At 41.6% G+C, this 20880-nt stretch overlaps 2 protein-coding genes across 4 annotated transcripts in view; one reads left to right on the top strand and one right to left on the bottom strand.

The window, feature by feature from the left end:
* Positions 1–19961, bottom strand: part of PNPLA7 (patatin like phospholipase domain containing 7) — a 137136-nt gene extending 117175 nt beyond the window's left edge. For 2 of the 3 annotated variants that reach the window (XR_011135650.1, XM_068915160.1), the window contains exons 1-13: positions 19840–19961; positions 18930–18964; positions 16237–16302; positions 15697–15784; positions 15020–15102; positions 13213–13301; positions 12634–12774; positions 11152–11311; positions 10059–10139; positions 4876–5004; positions 3441–3521; positions 2197–2341; positions 1130–1222 (exon numbers count right to left, since the gene is read on the bottom strand). Coding sequence is in view for 2 of the 3 variants with exons in the window: in XM_068915160.1 (XP_068771261.1) it covers positions 1130–1222; positions 2197–2341; positions 3441–3521; positions 4876–5004; positions 10059–10139; positions 11152–11311; positions 12634–12774; positions 13213–13301; positions 15020–15102; positions 15697–15784; positions 16237–16302; positions 18930–18962 (1189 nt within the window). In the remaining variant the exon portion in view is untranslated. The remainder of the gene's footprint in view (positions 1–1129; positions 1223–2196; positions 2342–3440; positions 3522–4875; positions 5005–10058; positions 10140–11151; positions 11312–12633; positions 12775–13212; positions 13302–15019; positions 15103–15696; positions 15785–16236; positions 16303–18929; positions 18965–19839) is intronic. The other variant, XM_068915161.1, reaches the window with a different exon arrangement.
* A 75-nt stretch (positions 19962–20036) lies between these two features.
* On the top strand, positions 20037–20823 carry MRPL41 (mitochondrial ribosomal protein L41). The gene has a single exon (XM_009668209.2). The coding sequence runs from the start codon at positions 20180–20182 to the stop codon at positions 20585–20587; it is 408 nt and encodes a 135-aa protein (XP_009666504.2). The 5' UTR covers positions 20037–20179; the 3' UTR covers positions 20588–20823.
* The last annotated feature ends 57 nt before the right edge of the window (positions 20824–20880 follow it).

Here is a 20880-nt window from a genome sequence, read left to right on the forward strand (position 1 = left end):
CTCAAAAGGTTGGTTTACTTATCCCTAGCCAAAATCCTACTTCTCTGCCACATCCATCCCTCTGACTAGTAACGCAGAAGTTATCAAGAAATTATAACTGGGATATCGTGCATCTGCATAGCAAAAACTAAAGCAGCAGCAAATTAATTCTCCATTGTTAAAAATGAAGCAACATGTAAGAGAGTCTGCTACCCATTCCTCTCTTCTATATATGCCACCAACTGAACTTGATAGCAAGAAGGGTCAAAGTTTATCTCGAGGAAAGCCACCCTGCTCTCCCTGTCTCCCTCTCCTCTAACCCCTGGTATTTGTTCTTATCTCCTAAACCATGTAATAGTTAATGTATGCAATACATGTATCTTCTAATGGATCTGAGATACCTTTATTCCTCTGATTAAACTTCGTATGACTTCTAGATTAACAACATCTCAGTGATTGCTCCATGACCGAAGCATGGCCTTACAACTGTCTCAAGACGGCTACGGTGGCATTCGGCTAACTACAGATGGATGCTTTCCTTCTATGATGCACCCAAGTCACGGTAGTTTCTCTACCTTGGTAATAAAGCTAACCTAAACACACGATTCAGAGGAAGATGTCTACAGCAGAGACGTCTGAAGGTCACTGAAATGACTACTGCAGTATCAAAACAGCTCAACTTCATAAATGCCTCATCAGAACATGCAATGATGAATCACCTCTTCTATCCATTCAAAGAGACATTCCACTGAAAGCAACAAAGCTGTGTTATGTGCTCTTTGGGACAATCAGCCAAGTACGTCATCTTTTACATGAAAGAAGATAGCATATGTAGTAATTGCTTTTATTTCAGTTATATCAGTTAATAAAGCTCTTGATATGCAGGACTCAAACGCCTAATTACTGCATGCTCACCACTGCTAATAAAGGCAGAAAGGGAATGCTCTCTTAGACAGAAGCCCATTTGTTACTCCAGAAAATAAATGTCTGCCTTACGCTTCATAAGTTAGGAAGCGCTACTTGAAGATGATTGCCTAACATAAACAAGGTTACCCAACGTAACGCTCCGGAGCACGTGTCCTCTGATATGACAGGATCCCAAATGATTACCTACATTAAATTCCCCACAATTTTCCCGAGCACTACTTACCAGCAGCCTCTGCTGACCCTGAGGAAGGAGGTGAAGAAAAGCTTCTTCTGAAAACATGCTCAGAATTTTCTGTACCAGAAGTCTTTAGTGTATCTGAAATTTAGAAATAGAATTACAGATATCAAAGCACTCCCTAGCAAAACAAACTACACAGAGCAAGAACTTCCACTACCTACTTTCCAAACTTTAAACACAGCCTTCAATAATTTTTAAAACATCCACGTTTAAACATTATGCTTAAATCTGCCTCCTCATTTTGACTTAATTTTATTAACAATTTTTTAAATTCAAAGGCAAAATTCAACTCAAACTATTCAAACTATTCTCCTAGGTTCAGCTTCCATACAGACACTTAATCCCACGAATTCCTTCTTCCTTGCTATTTGAGATTCACTCTCTCAAATAACAAGAGCAACTGAATATGTGACAGACCTTATCTTTAAGATATCAGACCATAACTCAAGAGAGCAGACGTTTATTTCCGATTCTACAATCAATTTCAGCTGTGACCTGGAAAAAGCAATGCAGGCTGCAACCTCTTGGGAAGTAATGCTGTTTTCCTTCCTAGGACTACAAAACACAAATCCAATGACATTTGTGATATGTTCACTGAGTATCACAAAAGGCATTACAAAAACAGCAGAGAAAGGGAAATGATTGAGGACGCACCTAAAAGCAGCTCTGGAAAAAAGGAGACAACTCCCGATCTCTACTTAACTGCCTTTATTTTCACTCTGTCTCTATGTATGTTCTAGAGGGTTTTCAATCCAACAGCCTACTCGCATCCAGTGATTCTTCCGCTATTATCCCAAGTACATAATTTTCTCAGCTCCTCCTGGGAAGTCAGTATTAGGACACTTCTTTCTCCCGCCCCCTCCCCCAATATCTTAACACCACAGTAATAATTCCCTTCAAAGTTAAGGACTATGAAAAGACTTGAAAACACACACCGACTTGTTAAGACAATCCCTAACTGCTCTAATCAAATAAAAATCCTCTGGTGAAGAGCACAATTGCAGAATACCACTCATTTAAGGACATTTATTACACATTTCCACAAACATTACCTATTTCTGGTGCATCTCCAGCTTTTTCAAACTTTTCTCCACGCTCTTCCTCTGATACATTAGATATCTGTCTTTTTACTGCTTTGTTCGAGCTTCCTCCAGATGTCACACTTGCCACTGAGATCAGGGGGATGGCTTGACTCTGCTGCAAGAACCAAGGCGATAATGATAAACCAAGGTGCAAAAGATACTCCCAGACATCCACTTACACCTGTGCTGTAATACAGATATGCAGAAAGTTACATTTTAGAGTGTCCCCACAGCTGTACTGAGCAGACTCTTTGCCCTTTCCCACTTAGAATACGTATTTTAAAGTCTCCTTTAGACTACATTCAGAGCTTCACCAGTCATACACAAAATGAAAAAAAAAAAACACTCATTCTTGCACCACTATCCTGTGCATCACCTTACAGGAAAAGCAACAAATATTCCCATTAACCAGACAGAGCTCCTTAAGTCACATTAGGAAGACCATAGCTCTCAACCAGATGAGCAAAAGAACCTATTAAGTTTCCAGTCACTGAAATCTTAATACTGGTGATGAGGTAAGAAGCACAAGGAACACAGCCTTGCAAAATCTAAGATAGGTAAAGTGACTTTCAAATGTTGGACTGAGCCCATCTGCTGAGGAAGCAAATGGGAAAAACTAAAATGGAAATCACTTTGGTATTCCATCATTATCAGCTGAGATTTACCTTTTTGTTCGTATTCTTTCATAAATATGCAATCAATCTCTGCCTCACTCTCCCAAAGACACCCATTCACACGTTTTAGAGCTTAGGCGTTAACATCAGAAAGTAAGCTGAGAAAAAGTAATAAAATGAAACTATGTGATTTGCCTTAAGACATGCAGTGATGTGTCATCAGCAATCACAAAGGTAGACTGCACTCTCAAGATACAGTGTAACAAACAGCCTTTGAATTATTACAGGTAGAAGTGGCAAACGATCATTAAAGTACCTCAGGACTTGCTGAAGTACACTAATGCACCAGCACAATCGGAAGCAATGTGTTTCAAATTCTTGTAATTTTAGCTTCTTTTTTTTTTTTCCCTCTAGTTCCCTAGCATAGAAGAGATTGTATGAACTGGTTACAACAAGCACCTTATCTCTCAAGTACCATCATTATTAACGTGCAGCATTCGCTTTACTTAAGGTCATGCTTGTGATCTTCTGAGATAAGCAACACCTCTGTGCCAAGTCAGGCCGCAGAGCAAGAGCAAACAAAACGTATCCCATACTTACACAGTTGAAGAGCTCGGTAGTCAGGCCAAGGTAGTTGTGCAAAGCCAGGAAGGTCACTCTCTGCAGCCTCACCATGATGATCTAGAAATGGGAAACAGAGAGCAACAGGAATGGATTTAGTATTCTCACACATTCATTCTTACATTTAGATAGTCATGCACCAGAGGACCCGAAGGCACTTCATAAAAAACACAGACTACACTCTAAGATAGCATGACCTGAAATTGATAAATTGAGGCACAGATAGATCAAGAGATTTACCAAAAACTCCAGAGCCACTTGATGGCATAAGCAAAGAATCCAAAAAGTCCTACTCCCGAATACCAAATAATGCCTTTTCCTGTAAATATTAATAGTAAACATGCCTCAAAATAAAAGCATTTGCTTCAATTTTTCCCCCTCATTAAAAATATTATTTCAACTTTCCCCTATAATCTGGGCTACTGCTCTACAAACCCTTGAAACTGGCGCTAAGACATCACTGCCGCTGAAAGCAATCAAACCTGACCTTCCTCTGCTCTGATAGCTTATTCCACTTTCATGCCATCCTGTCTTTTGTATGAGCTCTCATAAGGCAAATGAAATTGGCTAAGGAGAACAGATCATTATACTGTCAATATTAGGAGGTTAACGTGTCACTCTAAATCATCCAGACACCAAAACAGTAGCAAGGACAAAAAGATTTAGAAGTGACAGTAAAACAAAAGAACAAATTAGAATGACTGACCAAGTAAGATGCACTCCATTTGGCTATTATAACCGCGAGACAACATGCCACTCAAACTCTCCGAACTGAAACTACTGATACACGATATGTTGTCCCTGCACTAGCTTCCCTTTGCAGAAGGTACAAGACATCAGCAGTGCTCACTTGAAAAACGTTCAAGCTCCTGCAAAGCAAGGGAAGATGAGCTTAAAGCTCTGATACGAAGCACAGCTCCTTCCTCGAGTGCTGACAATTGCTCCTGAAGTAGAGGTTCACACGTCAGTATGAGTTTTGTTCATTTTACAAAGAATCACCCCCTTCAACAAACAGCTTCTGAGGGTCCGGCAGTCTGTTGTCAGGACATGCAACAGTCCTCCTTCCCATGCTCTCAGCTGATTTGAAATGATGTTGGTGCATTAGCACGAAGCAGAGCCTATGCCAACACGTTCTACCCCTACCAGTGCAGGTCAGGCCGATTCGAGGGGCTGTCACATGCAGAAACTGATTCAATCCTTGGTTAACGCTGAGATCAATAAGCCTAGGACTCCAAGAGCAGGGGGAATAGCAGGTCACCTAAAGCTAACCCAAATCCTGAGAAGAGGCTATACCTATCAATTCCATACCTGCAAAGGGATGGGCTTGCTGAATTTTAAAATATCTTCTTCTTAATACCTTGAACTGGGCGTGATTATTATTATTATTTTTATTCTACTTAACAACGAAGCTTACCTGTACCACTCTAACAAGTGTTTCAGGATACTTCTGGAAGACGTCTTGAAAGGCACTTGCTGGAAGTCGTAATATTGTGGACGGAACGGCTGCCCGGGCTGAGACTGTTTTATATGGAGCAGGATGACCCTATTAGAAAATTTTGGAGAAGAGTTTATTCCACGGATTACCTGCTCCAGTTCTTCCTAAAGGCTTCCCAAATTTCTACACGGATATTCTGTATGCTTGACATACATCATCTGACCACAAAAGACCTTGAACTTATGCTCCATGACCTACAGATGGTGTAGTGAGGGCAGCGTGGTCAGATGAATTCACGCAGGCAATTTTGCTAGCATTAAACAGGGAGAGAGGTAGAGACATAAGACACCTACAAGGAGGTGTATCAGGTTAAGAGGAACCAGCCAGTCCGTCAATTCTGTTACAGTTTTATTACAGGCAAAGCCAGGCGTCAGAAGTATCTTAGCTTCCAGCTATTCCCAACAGCAAAAAAAAAGAGGTTTTGCCAATTTTATTATCTGCACTGACAGCCAAGCTATTTGCTGCAGTAACAATCTCACACTCACAACATCAGGAGAGATATAGAAAACAATAGAATATATAACAAAATATACTTATACATACAACGGAACACGACCAAAAAAACAGGTATACTTCTAAAAAAAAAAAAAAAAAAAAAAAAGGACAAATATCTCTACTTGAGAAACACTGGGTCTTAACTACCCTAATTTGCTAGGACAACAGATGGAGGATCCGCAAACCAGTGAAAGATAAAACTAGAAGCGAATACAATACACAGATTTTTGCCCTGGAAGGTAAGTTTGTTTTAGGATTTTCCCTCCTTGAATTAGAAAAGATATTTATAAAAACCTATTGCCAAACACTGATGAAAGCTCCAGCCCATGCCCCTTCCACCCCATCGGGAGGTGCTGAAAATAATGTCTGCCTCCCACAAATTCAGCCACCAAAACAAGGAAGGTTTGCCTGATTTATCTAACATTTCAAAGATTAAAAGGATTCCTTTTGTTGGATGGAGCATGAGCTAAAAAAGAAATGGAGTTTCCACCTTCACACAGTCTTGCAGCTTCTGAAGCTTTCATGCCTCCTGAGCAGGAGGCAAATTTTTCAAACATTAAACATACCAATACAAAACGCTGAATATAAATGAAGCAACCTGTAAGTCCTCTAGCGCACTAAACAGCTGAATGCAATTGTTAACGTGTAAAGAATTTCTGCCTAAAGAATATACCAAGACCAAACAAGATATGTTTTATAGCACTGCCACCACTCTGGAAACTGAAACTACACTACTGCCAGCCTTGCTGATCTAGAGGCAAGGATAAAGCAGATTCTAGGAATAAAATTAAATTAACTGAAACCAATTTCTTGATTACATCAACTTCAGCTGACCTTTTTGTAAAAATCTAGGCATGATATTAATAGCTTTGATTTTCAAGTTGCAGAGAGACTTGAAATTTTAAACACTTCTTTGACCTATAGTCAGAAATAACAAGGCTGCCTCAATTTTCCTGAGATTCCTTTAATTAAGTAAAGAAATTAACACATGGCATTTCTGTCCTTTCACTGTACCCAAAATAAACACATCCCTCTTTTACACGTCAGTTTAAAACCAGGCTTTAAACCAAAAGTCCTTTGGAATTCTCCATGTCCTCAAACGGAGGAGAAAATGTATATACTCTACTTTTAAAAAATATATATCATACACACTCCCATCAACTATATATTCTACCAATCTCTTTAGCAAACACACGGTGAAAAATTAAAGAGTTTTAATGAATCTCTAGTTGCTAAACACAAGATAAGCATCGAGTTTAATAGCGTTCCATAATATTTATTCAAAAGGGCAAAATAAGCACTGTACCTTGCACCTATATACTCTGCACTCTATCCAGACACTTTTTTTCCCCTCCCCTCTGTGAATAGTACTTATTTGAGGATAGACCACTGCTGACATTCGCACAGAAAATCAGTTTAAGGATAATAACGGATAATGACGCGGCAGCCTTTTTTTTCCAAAGAACAGCCCATCCATCCAGTTTTCCAGCATATAATTGTTCCTTTTTTAAATCCTTGCATGAGAGCAGGCTGCTCTGAAAGAGCCAACCAACACGTGTAATTGGTTTGGCACATGCTAAAAGCTGTCAGAGAAATGGAAAGAGGAAATGTTCCCATAATTGTCTGTTCTCTCAAACATAATGTAATCAGCAGCATGGAGAACACCATGTTTAAATTATGTTATTTTACAATCACACACCGAGGTCACAAGGAACAGTTAAGTTATAATCAGTAGTGAACTTGCTTTTTTCAGCAGGGAACTTTTTGTTCTCAATGTAGATAACTATTTACTTCTGTCTTGTTCCAAGACCTGCAGGGTAATTAAATATCGCAGGTGATAAATGTCACAGCTGAACTTGTAGCTGAAAGCAGACAACAGCCAAGGACCAAATCCAAGTGAGTTTGCTTAAGAAATCTGCTACAAGAGACACAGGTGCCTTATGTTCTCCCACTTGAAGTGGGAACTCCTTTCTGATCCCCAAAATCTGTGCTCTCCCTGTTCCTGTTACTCACATTTCCTCTTCCTCCACTCCTACCTGCATCCTCCGAGCTACGCTGAATGTGGCTGTAAACCCAAAGTTCTTGCAACAATCAACTGTTTCTTTATAACCTCATCTGTCTTGTCCACTGCCTTTTAAATGGACTTGAGCCCCTTGGGCTTGCCTTTCCCCAAGTGATTTTTTAAGCTTCTCTTACATTTTTTTCCCCTCAGTTATTGGCAATCGATCAGCACTCCTCCCAGTCTCCTCTTTGTCCTTCTGACTATGCCACCTGCTCACAGTTTTTACAAATACCATCTCCATTTGGAGGATAAAAGAATATTACAACCCAAAGCTCTAGAGGTCATCATCAAATGCAGTCTCTATCCCAATTAACTCAGAATGAATGTTCTTCCTTCAGGAAATAGACCTGACTGCACACAGAGAAAAGCACAGGGATAGAGTGAGCACTCAGCAACAACCGCAGAAAACACGCTCCCAGACTCCAACAACATCCAATTCAGAGACTTCTTTAAAATTTAAGGCAGTATCAATTCAAAGTTATGTTGACTATGCCACGCAATTGCTCCAAAATATCATGAAAGGGCTAACACCTACCTGAATTTGAAGCTTCTACTTTATCCTGTGAGTTTTGAGAAAGTAAAATTTATCTGTTCTCAAAAAAAGTGAAATGCAGAACAAGTCTCTCCTTTCAGATGAGGTGTCTTTGTATTTAAATACATCTAGGGGGACTTCCCCAATACAAAAAATTGGGGAATTAAGTTGGAAAACGACCTCTTACATGCCCTTTCTTTCAGTTCCCACAACAACTACAAAGGTCACCGCTTCTTGCGGCACGTTTCCAAGTGGTGGCCCAGCCTGATGTCATTTCTTATGAAACCAGTCAAAAGAAATCACAAGTCCACCTCAGACAGCTCGAAGCCTCTCTGAATGCATTCTTTCTTCATTTTGGAGCTATGTATTTGGTGGTACAGTTAAAGAAACTTAGTTAAGGTTATGGTCTCTGCAGAAAGCCAAGACTCATTCAACAACTCCTAAATGCAAAGTCAATAAAGAGTATAACAGAGAGGAAAAACAAAACTAAAACAACCAGTTCACAAAGCAGGGAAACAACCAAGAAAAGAGGGAGTTGTGAAAATGAATGAAAGCAAGTTATCTGAGCAAGAAAATTTGCCACGTTCTCAGCTATCACGTTCTTCTACACACTGACAACTCCCTTCAACACACTTTCAATAACTTATATGTTTTGATTCACCCATGATATAACTAACAAACATGAGAAAAGTGATAGACTGAGAAGAAAAATAGTCAGCAAAATTAATGGCAGCCATCCTACTACCAAAAAAGAGAAAAAAAAAGCACACATTCTGTTAGATGAGAAGGTTTTCTGTTTGTTTATTCAAAAATAATATAGGAAAGAACATGATTAGTATTCATGTTTCTGTATGGTGGTCCTGCTCTTTAGAATACGGTAATTAAGAAAAGTTATTGGTGAAAGTAACAAGAGCAAAGATACTCCTAAATCTGCTATTAGTATGGATTTGACAGCAGGGACTGGACTTGTAAAATCCAAATTATTCATGTGCTGTTACTTTCTACAGAAGAAAGTGTGACTAAGCTTAAAAATTGTATATCGCTTTCAGTAGGTTTTATGGAAATTAGATATATATATATATATATATATATATATATATATATAAAATAGCTATATATATATATTATATATATAGCTATTTGCATCTAAAGTGGCAACGAACACTTAACAGAGTGATTAAGACTACTTATAGCTAGAATAAAGGTACCATTTAACAAAAGGAGACCACAAAGCATAAGAGAAACATGGTACAAGGTCAAATGTGAATAGCTATCGATTACATTTTGTTCATCTTCTCAGCTACCAAACTGTTCAAGTAAGCACTCAAATGCCTGCATGTTATTGAATATGATGCATTCGCTACCTTCAATTCCTAAACAGGTGCAGTGACAGTTTCAGAAAAATCAGGCATTGGAATTCCAACTGAAAGAAAATATACACCACTAATATGTGCAATAAATACGACCAGCTAGCACTCAGCTCATTTTGTTGCCTGCCAAAGAGCACAACCTTCAGATGGTCACTGGCAACATTACCATATTAGTAAAAAATGAAATCCATCAGCTTGTTTCACAGTATAATTATAATAATAAGAACCAGATTTATTTTAATTAGACTAGATAAAAATAAATTCATTAGTAATAAATCAAGTGGTGCAAAAGCCAAGAATCCTCGGTCCTAACATGGTCCCCTCCCGATTCCTATGTGACCTTGAACAAATCAAACTGTACCTCATTTTTCCAGCCATAACAAAAATACAACCAAACCCTATCACTTACTAGAAACACAGCTAAGAAATGGCCAGTGTTTCACTGTCAAGCCTATGTTTTGCCAACCAATTTACATACCACAGAGCTAAGTTAACAGCTGCGAAGGCCTGGAAGGAGAAGGAGGACCAAAGAAACATTCGCCATTCTGATTCTTTCCTAGCAATATGCCAAGTCTACTTCTTCCTGACAGGTTCAGTGACATTAAAGCAGCACTGCAGAAAAGTTGTACTTTCAAGAACTTACCGTGATTACATCAAGAATGCTGAGAAGGCTGTGGACACTGTCTCCTGCCAGCACTTCCTTAACAACCACTTCTGTGCCATCCTGTAAGCATAGGATAGAAGATTACTACAGACACATGTTTATCAGCTATACATGGACTATTTCAGAAAGCTTAACTTGCTCTCATTCTCCCAGACACCGAACACCTCTAGCAGAGCTGGTCCCCCATGAAAACTAGACCCTAGCTTTCCATCTGCTCTGATGGAAGTGTGTTAATTCACAACACCAAGGTATTAAACCACCATTCTAAGTGACAGAAGCAAAAATACACGACCTTTAAGGACACTTAATGCAGTTCAGGGAGTGATAAATCAAAAGAAAACAAATAACAGTTCAGAAAAGGAGCAAGCTTCCTTTATTCTGACACAGAATTAGCTCTCTCTGTTGAGGGATTACACATGTCACCAGCCAGTACAATATGAAGAACAGCCAAATCCGAAAAAAATATAGAAATCAGCAAATTTGCGATAACACAAAAAAATGCTTTTTCAGCCATCAGAAAACTGTTCACATTTTAAAGCTTAACTCAAACAGCTCAGTCAGGAAAAGAGGAGAAAAAAATAAATAATCGGCAGAAGGGATTTTAAGGGTTAGTGCCCAACATTTTAGGACTCACCCATGACACAAGTGGCCATTTCTTGTCCTTGTCTAACCAGAAGTGAATCTGAATCTTCCACCTCCCAGGAGAATTCCCCTAACCACCAGGCTAAAATATTTGGGGGTGAAGCATTCTCGGTCTCTCCTACTGCCACTATCCTGCTTTGTATACCTAACCATTTTATACATCCACCATCCAAATGCAGCTAGAGACCACGAGGACATTTGAGAATGTCCGATCAGAGTTGTGTCTACCTCACTTATTTTAGACATGGGGGATCACAGCTCAAAATCTTGACCTTAATAAATATTGTGGCCCTGAAAGGTTGGAAGTAATCTTCTCCAAAGCACTGTACGATTCAAATGTTTAAGCTTAATCAACGTTCAATAATTCATGCCAACCTATACGCTATACCAACAGATTTATCTCAAGAATCACAGCTCCGTTTATTCTTACACTTTCTTGTATGCAAACTTCCAGCTTGCCATCCTGCACGACATAGATGCTGTTATCCAGCTGCCCAGGACGAAAGATGTATTCACCTTCATGCAATTGCACAAAGAACATGTGCTTGCACAGTTCCAGGAAAAGAGGCTTCTCAAAGTGACCAAGAACTCTGCAGGAAGGAAAATAAAATATTAACCTTTTTCTCTCTTCTGCAGAGAGAGACTTAAGACTATCGTTGCCCTTGCAATATCCTTCCTAAATTAGCAAATTTTCAGGCACAAATGGCAGAGGAACCTCAGAGGTATTTGTAGCATAGTAGTCCAACAGCACCACAGAAAGGGGAAGAACTCCGAGACAGAAGCACAGAAGTAAAGTGAACATTGAACATTGTAAATACTGGAGTTCCTTTTTGAGTAGCACTCTGGCCAGCGCCAGCAGACTCAGAAGGAACTATATCCAGTCCCCTACAAAACACTAGCATGACTTTTGAAGGGGAAGAAATATAAAAACCTACAATAGATTCACACCTTTTTTGAAAAAAAGGTCACCCTCTGGAACTTTCCCTTTTAGCACGGCTATGCTGGCGATGTAACCAGCACATACAAGATGGGGAGTTTTTCCCTCATTTTTTTCAGCACCTGAACTATTCGTAAGTTTGGAATACTAAGTCTTCTGCAGGTAATATGCAACTGGACTCCTGCAGTACTGAAACTAGTCAGTCAACACCAGGCAGACAGAAAAATACCAGTCTTAAATTGGATCATTCTGTGCACAGCACAAAATGGGGCCTTTAATACAGCTCCATTAGCTCACATTTAACAGGATCAATCAATCAAGTTTTACTGCAACATTAATTAGTCATAGGAGATCATAATTTCACAGTAGAAAGTTTAGAAGACCTAAACAGCAACTTTATTAGGCTACTAAAAAGTCAAAAACTATGACCTTCAGGACTAACTGAATCCTAACAGAAAAGGCTGAACATTACAGAGCTGAAAATCTCATCTTTCCTGTGTAAGCAATACAACCACTGACTGAACGGGCACAAAGACCATACCATATAACCTTCTCAGCCAGAGAAGGGGAAAAAAAAATCTGCAGTTTAGAGAGCTGTCAATCTAGTATCCAATTAACATTTCCCAACTATGGTGCCTTTTTGTACCAAAAAAGGTCTGATACAGTCTAATGGGAATTCAAAAAAAAAGTGTATTAACAGAAACTTGTTCAAGTTAGAAAAGCCTTATCATCATTATCTCCAAATTCGGAGCAAATTATCTTTTTCTTTATGCACTCAGCTATTTTCTTAACATTTCCAGAAAGTAAGAAGTTAGATTTATTCTCTCCTTACCCTCAGATGAACTTTCAGTCAACTGCTTAAAGAGTCTGACCACACAATGGTAAAACTTAACACTTATATAAACTACCAAGTATTTAGATCACTTGAACAACCGTAAAACCAAACGTCAAACTTATTTTTCTATTTGACATTACCTAACGTTTTTAAGCATGTACAGTACTTCTGATGGCAAATGGGAATTCTTTACATCAAATTCAGTCAGGTCTGCCTCTAGCAGAGAGGGAGGTGGTTCTTTTGGCTGCAGAGTTGGACATTCCTTCTTAATACGCAGAATCCTACAAAGAAAAGCAAAAATAAACAGAAATCAAAAATCAGGAAGTCTTGTCCTTTCAATCTTAACAATAGGCTGCACTGTGACAGTGTAGGGACTGCAATGCTAAACATACACCCTACCATGTTACACATTATCAAGTAGACACAACAGCAGCAGCCCACTTTCCGACTGCTCCTTTCTTTCTTCACTAAAACTAGAGACAGCACTGTGTGGATAGCCACTCTATTTCAACAAACTTCCCAGCAAAATACTAGGCTGACATAAAGCTGACACATCAAATGACTGCAAAAGAACAGCAGCTATGGAAAAGAGCTACGCTAGGGATAGGTTCCACACCACAAAGAAACAGAAGAGAAGAGAGAGGTCCCAGTATCTCCTGTAATATCTCACATTGTAGGCTCCGCGGCAAAAATTCTCTCATCCCCAGAAGCCCAAGTACCTTTTAGCCAAAGATAAAACTTTTGCTCGCTTCCGCATCCTTTGGCGAGGCACCGTGTTCCCAACCAGAGAGTTTGGAAGAGTTGTAACCTAGGAGGAGATAAGGAAAACAAAAACATTACCTAAAAAAAACAGAGAGAGCTATAGATACAGAACACTAGTTCTGACCCTAAAAAGGATACCACTTATCTACCAGGTCTTTAGAACAGGGGCAAAGTGATACAGGAGCATTGGAACAACACCTATCCAGGATCTTTTTTTTTTTCCCCTTAAAAAAAAAAAAGTACATTTTCATTTTAATAAGCAACTATTACAGTGGTAATGGATGATTTAAAAAAAAAGGGGGGGGGAGGGCGGGCTATTTCAAGAACATTAGACAGAAGTAATAGTTAAAGCATCAGTATTCCTATGGTAGCCTGTAATGATAACAAGCTAGGGCCTGAGTCACTTTTGAGCTGGTGACAAATCATAGCAACACATGGACATGCAATAATGCTTTCATTTAATTTTAACAGTAACTGAATGCCACCTTCTGGAGAAATGCAACAACTGCAAGACCAAGAAAACATTTCAAACCATCACCAGCTCTCCTTTTGTTTCTAAAGAAATTGAATCCCAGGAAAATGTTTCCCTCACCCCTCACCCCCCCCCCCAAAAAAAAAAAAAAGTTTTAGAGACTCACTTTTTTCCATTAGGCCTTTCAAGAATCATTAAATAAAAGCTTGGTATTTTACCAAAATACACAAAGGACAATCAGAGTTTAGTTTGTAATATTCTGTGTCTCACTCAGTAATAAAAGCAGAAAGCAAGGTCTAAAACCCCAAAACAAAAAAATAGCTAAAATTATTTTACCATACGGAATTCTAAGCATCTTTGTTTGTGATAGATATAAATGACTGTTAAAGAACACTAAAATTAACAGGTTGCTAGCAACACTTTATTTCTTTGCATTGACAAAGTTCTACATGAAGCCAATCTGCAATGTAAACGCAAGGTTAAGGGAATGATTTCCTCCTTAAATCATTAAGTCTAAATATCTGAATGCATTTCAGCTAAGTTTTGCAGCCTATGAGGCAGAAACCTGCTATGGTAGTTCAAACCTGCTACTTCTCAACTGCATGTGACTAACAAAGAAAGGTTACTCACCAGAATCTTTTTTCCTACGTGCGTTGTTTGTAAGTACACCAACAATGTAAGGGCACACCTGGACCCAAGCACACTACCCTGCAGAGCAGTTAAGACCTCCCTACCCACACTCTGCCTGTGGTCCCAAAAAAGGCCAGTCCCATTCCTACTCAGAGGGAGAGTCCCTGTCTGTGTAAGAGGCAGCTTTTCAAAGCCAGTCTTATCAATAGCATCACCTTTGCTAAAAGTGGGCCAGGAGCTCCAAAAGGTTCCCATATAGATTTTAGTACAGGAAACGTTTAGTAAGAAAGTCACCTCAACCTCCTGAGCTCCAGGTCTTACTGTGCAAGCTCGTAACAAAACCAAGCGCAAAATCTCTGCACTGACATTGTCACTCCCTACACCTGTGAAAAGATGAATGCTTCTGAACATAGTGGTACTGTCAATTACAGGGGAAAAAAATCAAATAGGCAGTCATAATCTTAAAGGATTTAACCAACTAAACAGTCAGAATCAAACTAGACCCACGTAGAAACAGATTCTTAAAGAGATCTTTTAGAATAATAATCGAATAGGTTGAAGGTCCTGGGCCAGGCTAAGCAGGTGAAGTACTTCAGCCTTTACAATGCTTTCCAAACTGGATTTTGATCTTTACTTTCCTCCCCAATGCCAGATGTTCTTACCTTTCTCATGATCTTCCGCCCATAGAACATCACTTTGTCTCTCTTGCGAAATCTGTATTGAGGCACATGTGGTTGCAGTTGTTCTAGAACACAGAAGCATCATATCAGAAACCATCTGCAGCTTTACATTAAGGAGAAAGAACAAAGGGCACACATTATCAACTTTTCTACCTCCATAACAGTTCCAGGTCATGGCTACTAAGCAGCAAGATAGCATACCCAGAGTTTGGAACCTAAATTAATACAAGATTACCCAACTCCGGTTAGCCAAGCCAGGCTAAGGAATGGTTGCTTTAATCACTAAAGGAGGTTAAAAAAGCACTCTAAATAGATACAAAGATCAGTTAATTTTATCTCCCAAAAAGAGAAATTCACCTGCGCTCCATTATCACAATAGTGAAATCACATCAGGCTTGAAACTGTTTACACACCAACTTAAATAAAAAATCCCCAGTGCCCTGCACATCGCAGACAGGAATTCTACATTCAGATCTGTGTAAGTGAATCAGTACAAGCTCTTTGTCCTTTTAAAGCTGTTTTCCTGCATGAACCACTCTCTTCACAGTAAGCACCTACTGTGAGCACGGAATCTACCACGTAATAGTAAGAAAATACTAAAGGAAGATAACCCACTGAGAAAACTGTTTTTACAACATACACAGCTGAGAAGTACTTACTAGACTGTTTCACTCTTCTGTAAACGACAAACACAACAATTCCTATAAGGAATAACGCTACTGCAGCTCCAATTGCAATTCCAGTCAGCTGTGAGAAGAATTTATAGGGGGAAAAATTAACAACTTTTAAAGTTAAAAATTGTTAAATAGCGTTTTTTGGAGAGCTGAAGAACACCTAGCTTAGTAAGATACCCGAACGTCAAGCACGTTCATAAATACTGATTTTAACTAAAATGTTCCATGGAAGCGCAACAAGTTTAAATTTAAAATGTGTCAAAGTTTCCTTCCTAAACTCAGGTGGGCAGAATATTCAGCATTTTTTTCCCCCTGAAGATCTACGAGCTGATCAACTAAATGCACGTGCAATGAAGTGATAGGAATTAACTCCTGCCCTATGTGTAGCATCGGTGAAGAATCAAACAAACTTTCAGCCTACTCAGACTTTGATTGTGCCTTAGTAAAGTTCTGGGAACTTACAGGAAGGTTCACGCTATTGGCACACACACGCTTTTTCACTTGATTGATGCAAACTATACTTACCATAGTGCTCTGTATTCTGTCTTCTACAAACTGAAGAATTCGTGTTCTACCTCCTGGTAACCCAGCCTAGCATGAAAAGTGAGGTGAAATTAGTTTCTCGTAACTGAAATTTATTCAGAAGACATATACACACATTGTAAAAAGCCTCTGAAACAATATCTCACAGTCTGGTCTGGCACATACAATGCCACTTTATTATACTTTCCAATGTCACAGAATCACAGAATGGTTGAGGTTGGAAGGGACCTCTGGAGATCATCTAGTCCAACCCCCCTGCTCAAGCAGGGTCACCTAGAGCATATTGCCCAGGATCACATCCAGACGGGTTTTGAATATCTCCAGCGAAGGAGACTCCACTACCCCTCGGGGCAACCTGCTCCAGTGCTCTGTCACCCTCACAGGAAAGAAGTTTTTCCCCAGGTTCAGACAGAACTTCCTGTGTTTCAGTTTGTGCCCATTGCCTCTTGTCCTGTTGCTGGGCACCAGTGAGAAGAGTCTGGCCCCATCCTCTTGACACCTCCCCTTCAGATACTTGTACACGTTGATCAGATTCCCCCTCAGTCTTCTCTTCTCCACACTAAACAGTCCCAGCTGGGGGATACGACAAAGTAATTGGGAAGAACAACTAGGAAACAAACTCAGTACAAGAACAGATGTGTCACCCTGCAAGCCTTGAATCTTACTTGAACTGTATAAGCACTTGTATCCTAAGTACTATGTGCAGTTCTGGTCCCTGCTTCTGCCCTTGCTTTCAGGTCTGGGTGACATCTTAATCTCGTTTTGCCACCAAAAGAAAAATAGAACTGCACCCTGACAGTCACCAAACTAGTCCCTCTCGTGAAGTTCCCTCCAGTTCCACAGTCCAAACAAACTGCTGCCTGACGAGTCAAAAAAGGGTGGATCACTGTCTTAAGTATACAAAAAGACTATTTTTATGCCATTTTAACAGAAGATATCAACACTGTATCCTCCTGCCATTAGTCAAACGAATTTTATCATGATTAATGTTGGATTATTATTAGTGGGGTTGCAGTGGACCCAAATACTGCAGTGCAAAGTCACGTCAACAAAGAAAAGGTTGAAAACCTGTTAGCAACAAATACAACGCATCCATATAAGAACTCACTGTTCTTTGTCAAAGTCTAATGTGGACATTTAACACATTCCCCCTTGACAGCATCAGGGATAAGTACGTTTTCATTATTTGAGATCACACTGATCCGTACAATAAGGAAAATACTGGCTACCAACTGACAGTCAATGTTGTTGCTATATGAGGAGAATAAACAAATTCATGAGCAAAAGAATAAAACACACACGTGCACACACACAACCCTCATGCCTCAGAGAAAGGCGAAAAGGGAAAGAAGAAATTCAGACCTCCAAGAAAGATGAAGTGGGTCTTATAAGGTGCTCGCACCAGTGTTTGCAACCATCAACATTCCTACCACGACTGTGGTCACAGAGCTCTGTGGGTTTTCATTTTAAAGCATAGAGGCAATCCTTTAGGGAAAGCAAAGCAGCAGCAACCATAGATACACAGAACAAGAGAATGCAAGTAGACAGGTTGCAACCTCCCAGATGCCCGAGACACACGAGCGGTTCTTCATAACAAGATGGTATCCTACGGAAGTCACCGCTGTATCGCCAGTCCTACAGTCTCATCAGCCCAAGTCCGCAGAACAGATCCTTCACGCCTCTTAGCACGGCTACAATCAGCACCTAAATTCAAGGACTTTACACATCCCTTATACACCCTCAACAATTCTCAAACTCCACAAAAAGCTTGTTGAACAACCCCGAAAAGACGCTTGCTGCATCAGAAAAATCAAGCAGTAATATGCTAAGAGTATATATTATCATGAACAACATGTGTGCTTTTTCCAAGAAAATTAACATTCAGGAAGATTTAGAATTGTTAATGTTCTCTTAATGGTTTTTCACAATAATTAACACATACAGCTACCTAAAGAATTCTCACACCCATGCAGGGTACCAAGCACAAAACAACAAGCAGCTCTGCTGAGAATTTAACAACTTCATATTGCAATTAAAAGCAAACAGTGAGACATACTCCGTTTAGGGAGGGGTAGAAAACACTTATCAGCAGAAAAAGCATGACCTTAAAATTAGTATTGTCCAGAATATCAGACTTCCTTGTAGCTTACAAGCACACCAATCCACATGCCTACATTCTGACTAGAGATATTGGATTTTTACAAAACACCTTCAAGCCATGTATAAGCATGCTGCATATGTATTTCAGTTCTTAGAATAACTATTTCCTATCACAGGCCTTATCTTTCATTACTTCTAAAAGCACCACGTGACTTGGTGGACTGCAAGTTTGTTATTTATGATTAAGAATAAACACAAGAGCTAGTTGTCAGAGAATTCTGCAGTTCTTACCTGTTCAGGCTACAAATGTACTATTCAAGCAAGAGGTACCTAAATTGTGTCATCCTGCTACCAATTTAGAATATGAAAAAAAAGAGTGGATGGTTTGCAATCACAAAACACAAAAACTGGAACAAATCTTGAAAGCTTTGGAAGGATAAAGCATCAGGAAATGCTCTTTCAAGATAAAAACACTGCCTCTAAAGACATTAACCAAACCTTACTATATTAGGTACATTAGCTTTCAGCTTCTAGAAATATTAACAAGGGAATAAATATGGCAAAGGACACTGTACCTCAAAGCTGGTGCTGTTGCTTTCTTCATTCATGTCTGGAGGTATAGCAGAGACAAAAAAAAAAAAGAAAAAAGAAAAAAAGAGAGAAGTCTAAGTTAAGAGGCAACAGTAATCCATAATCCAAAATCTTTTCAACTCCACAGTGCAAAGCATACAAGAACTGCCCCTCCAGTTTGGCATAACAAGCCAATTCAAGAACACCTTTCCCTCCCCCGCTTCAAATAGCGTTATCAGTAATGACGGCTAATGAAGTTCTCTGCAAAGTGACACGATAGGACTTTACTCCAACACCTGGGAACGCAGTCGCTCCTCAGCGCTCTCTCTTTAACAAGACGTCCTCAGGCAAACATTGAGCCACAAACACAGAAAACACCCACGGGAGCCAGGGAGCCTGCCAGACCAGGTCCCCCCACTCTAGTATTAGAAACCAACAAACTTTAGGCTATACCTTCATTAAAATATACACATATATATGTTCCACCAATGGGAAAAAAAATAAGCCTTTGGGAAACGAGGCTGGAGCATTAACCCGTGTTCGTGGGGCGAGAAGAGGCTCGGTCGCCTCGGGGCGCCCCTCGCAGCCAGCCGCCTGCGGCGCAGCCGGCGCTCGGCCCCGCTTCCCCCCCCCGCCGCCGCCGTTAAGGTAAAAACACCTAAGAGGGAAAGGAAAGGAGCGAGTACTCGCCCGAGCCACCACCGACCGACAAGTCAGCGCTTGCCACCGGGGCGCGCAAGGCCCCGCTCGCCCGCGGCCGCCAGCGCCCACTGCCCGCTGGCCCGGCTCGGCCCGGCTCGGCCCGGCGGCGCTCCCAGCCGAGCCCGAAGCGGCCCGAAGCGGCCCGGCCCAGCGGCGCTCCCAGCCGAGCCCGAAGCCGCCCGGCCCGGCCCGACGCCGCCGCGGCCCCCTCACCTGCCGCCGCTCCCGGAGCCGCTCCAGCAGGGGTCAGAGGTCAGGCGCGGGGGGGAGGGGGCGGAGGAAGGTCGCAGAGGGAGCGCGGGGCAGGCCCCGCCCACCCCGCCGCGGATTGGTGTGGGGGTGGGGGCCGTGCCCACCCCCGCGCGCCCGGTGGCCGGAGGGCTTTACCGGCGCTGCGGATTGGCTGCCGCCTTCCGGCCAATGGGAGCGGGCGGTGTTGGCGCGTGTGCGGGCGGCGCTGAGGTGTAGCAGCTCCGCGGTGAGGCCGCTCCGCGGGGCCGTGTCGGGGGCGCGGGCCGGGCGCTGCCGCAGCCCGGGGCGCTGCCGGGCCGGTATGGGGCTGCTGAGCGAGCTGGCTCGCGGGCTGGTGCGGGGCGCCGACCGCATAGCCCCGTTCACCAGCAAGCGCGGCCCCCGCAGCTACAACAAGGGCCGCGGGGCCAAGAAGCTGGGCGTCCTCACCTCCAACAAGAAGTTCATCCTCATCAAGGAGATGGTGCCCCAGTTCGTCGTTCCCGACCTGAAGGGCTTCAAGCTCAAGCCCTACGTCTCGTACCGCGCCCCCGAGGGCTCCGAGCCGCCCATGACGGCCAAGCAGCTCTTCACCGAGGTGGTGGCCCCCAGCATCGAGAAGGACGTGAAGGAAGGCACTTTCGACCCGAGCCGCCTGGAGAAGTACGGCTTCGAGCCGACGCAGGAGGGCAAGCTCTTCCAGCTCTTCCCCAAGAACTACGTGCGCTAGGGAGCAAGGGATGGGGCTCCTCGGGGCTGCCGCACTGTGGCGGCGCCCCCAGCACGCTAGGACGAGCGTCATTCTCGTGTGGGACTTGTTCTGCACCAGCAAACATGGGACGCTTTCTTTCGCTGGCTATTAAAAGCAAATCCTCCTGTTTTGTCTTTCTGCAATGTTTGATTTAAATTGCTATAGGGAAGCTGTTAATTTCCCATCAGCGAGTAAAGAAAGTTACTTGAATCTCATGCCTTCCTTACAGGTGTGTGTTGTGTGCGTGCACCCTATAGGTGCCCTATTTTCAG

The sequence above is a fragment of the Struthio camelus genome, chromosome 20, assembly GCF_040807025.1.
Source record: "Struthio camelus isolate bStrCam1 chromosome 20, bStrCam1.hap1, whole genome shotgun sequence".
NCBI classification, from domain to species: domain Eukaryota; kingdom Metazoa; phylum Chordata; class Aves; order Struthioniformes; family Struthionidae; genus Struthio; species Struthio camelus.

Coding starts and splice junctions, on each gene's coding strand:
- MRPL41 (XM_009668209.2), top strand. CDS start 20,180: ATGGGGCTGCTGAGCGAGCTGGCTCGCGGGCTGGTGCGGGGCGCCGAC.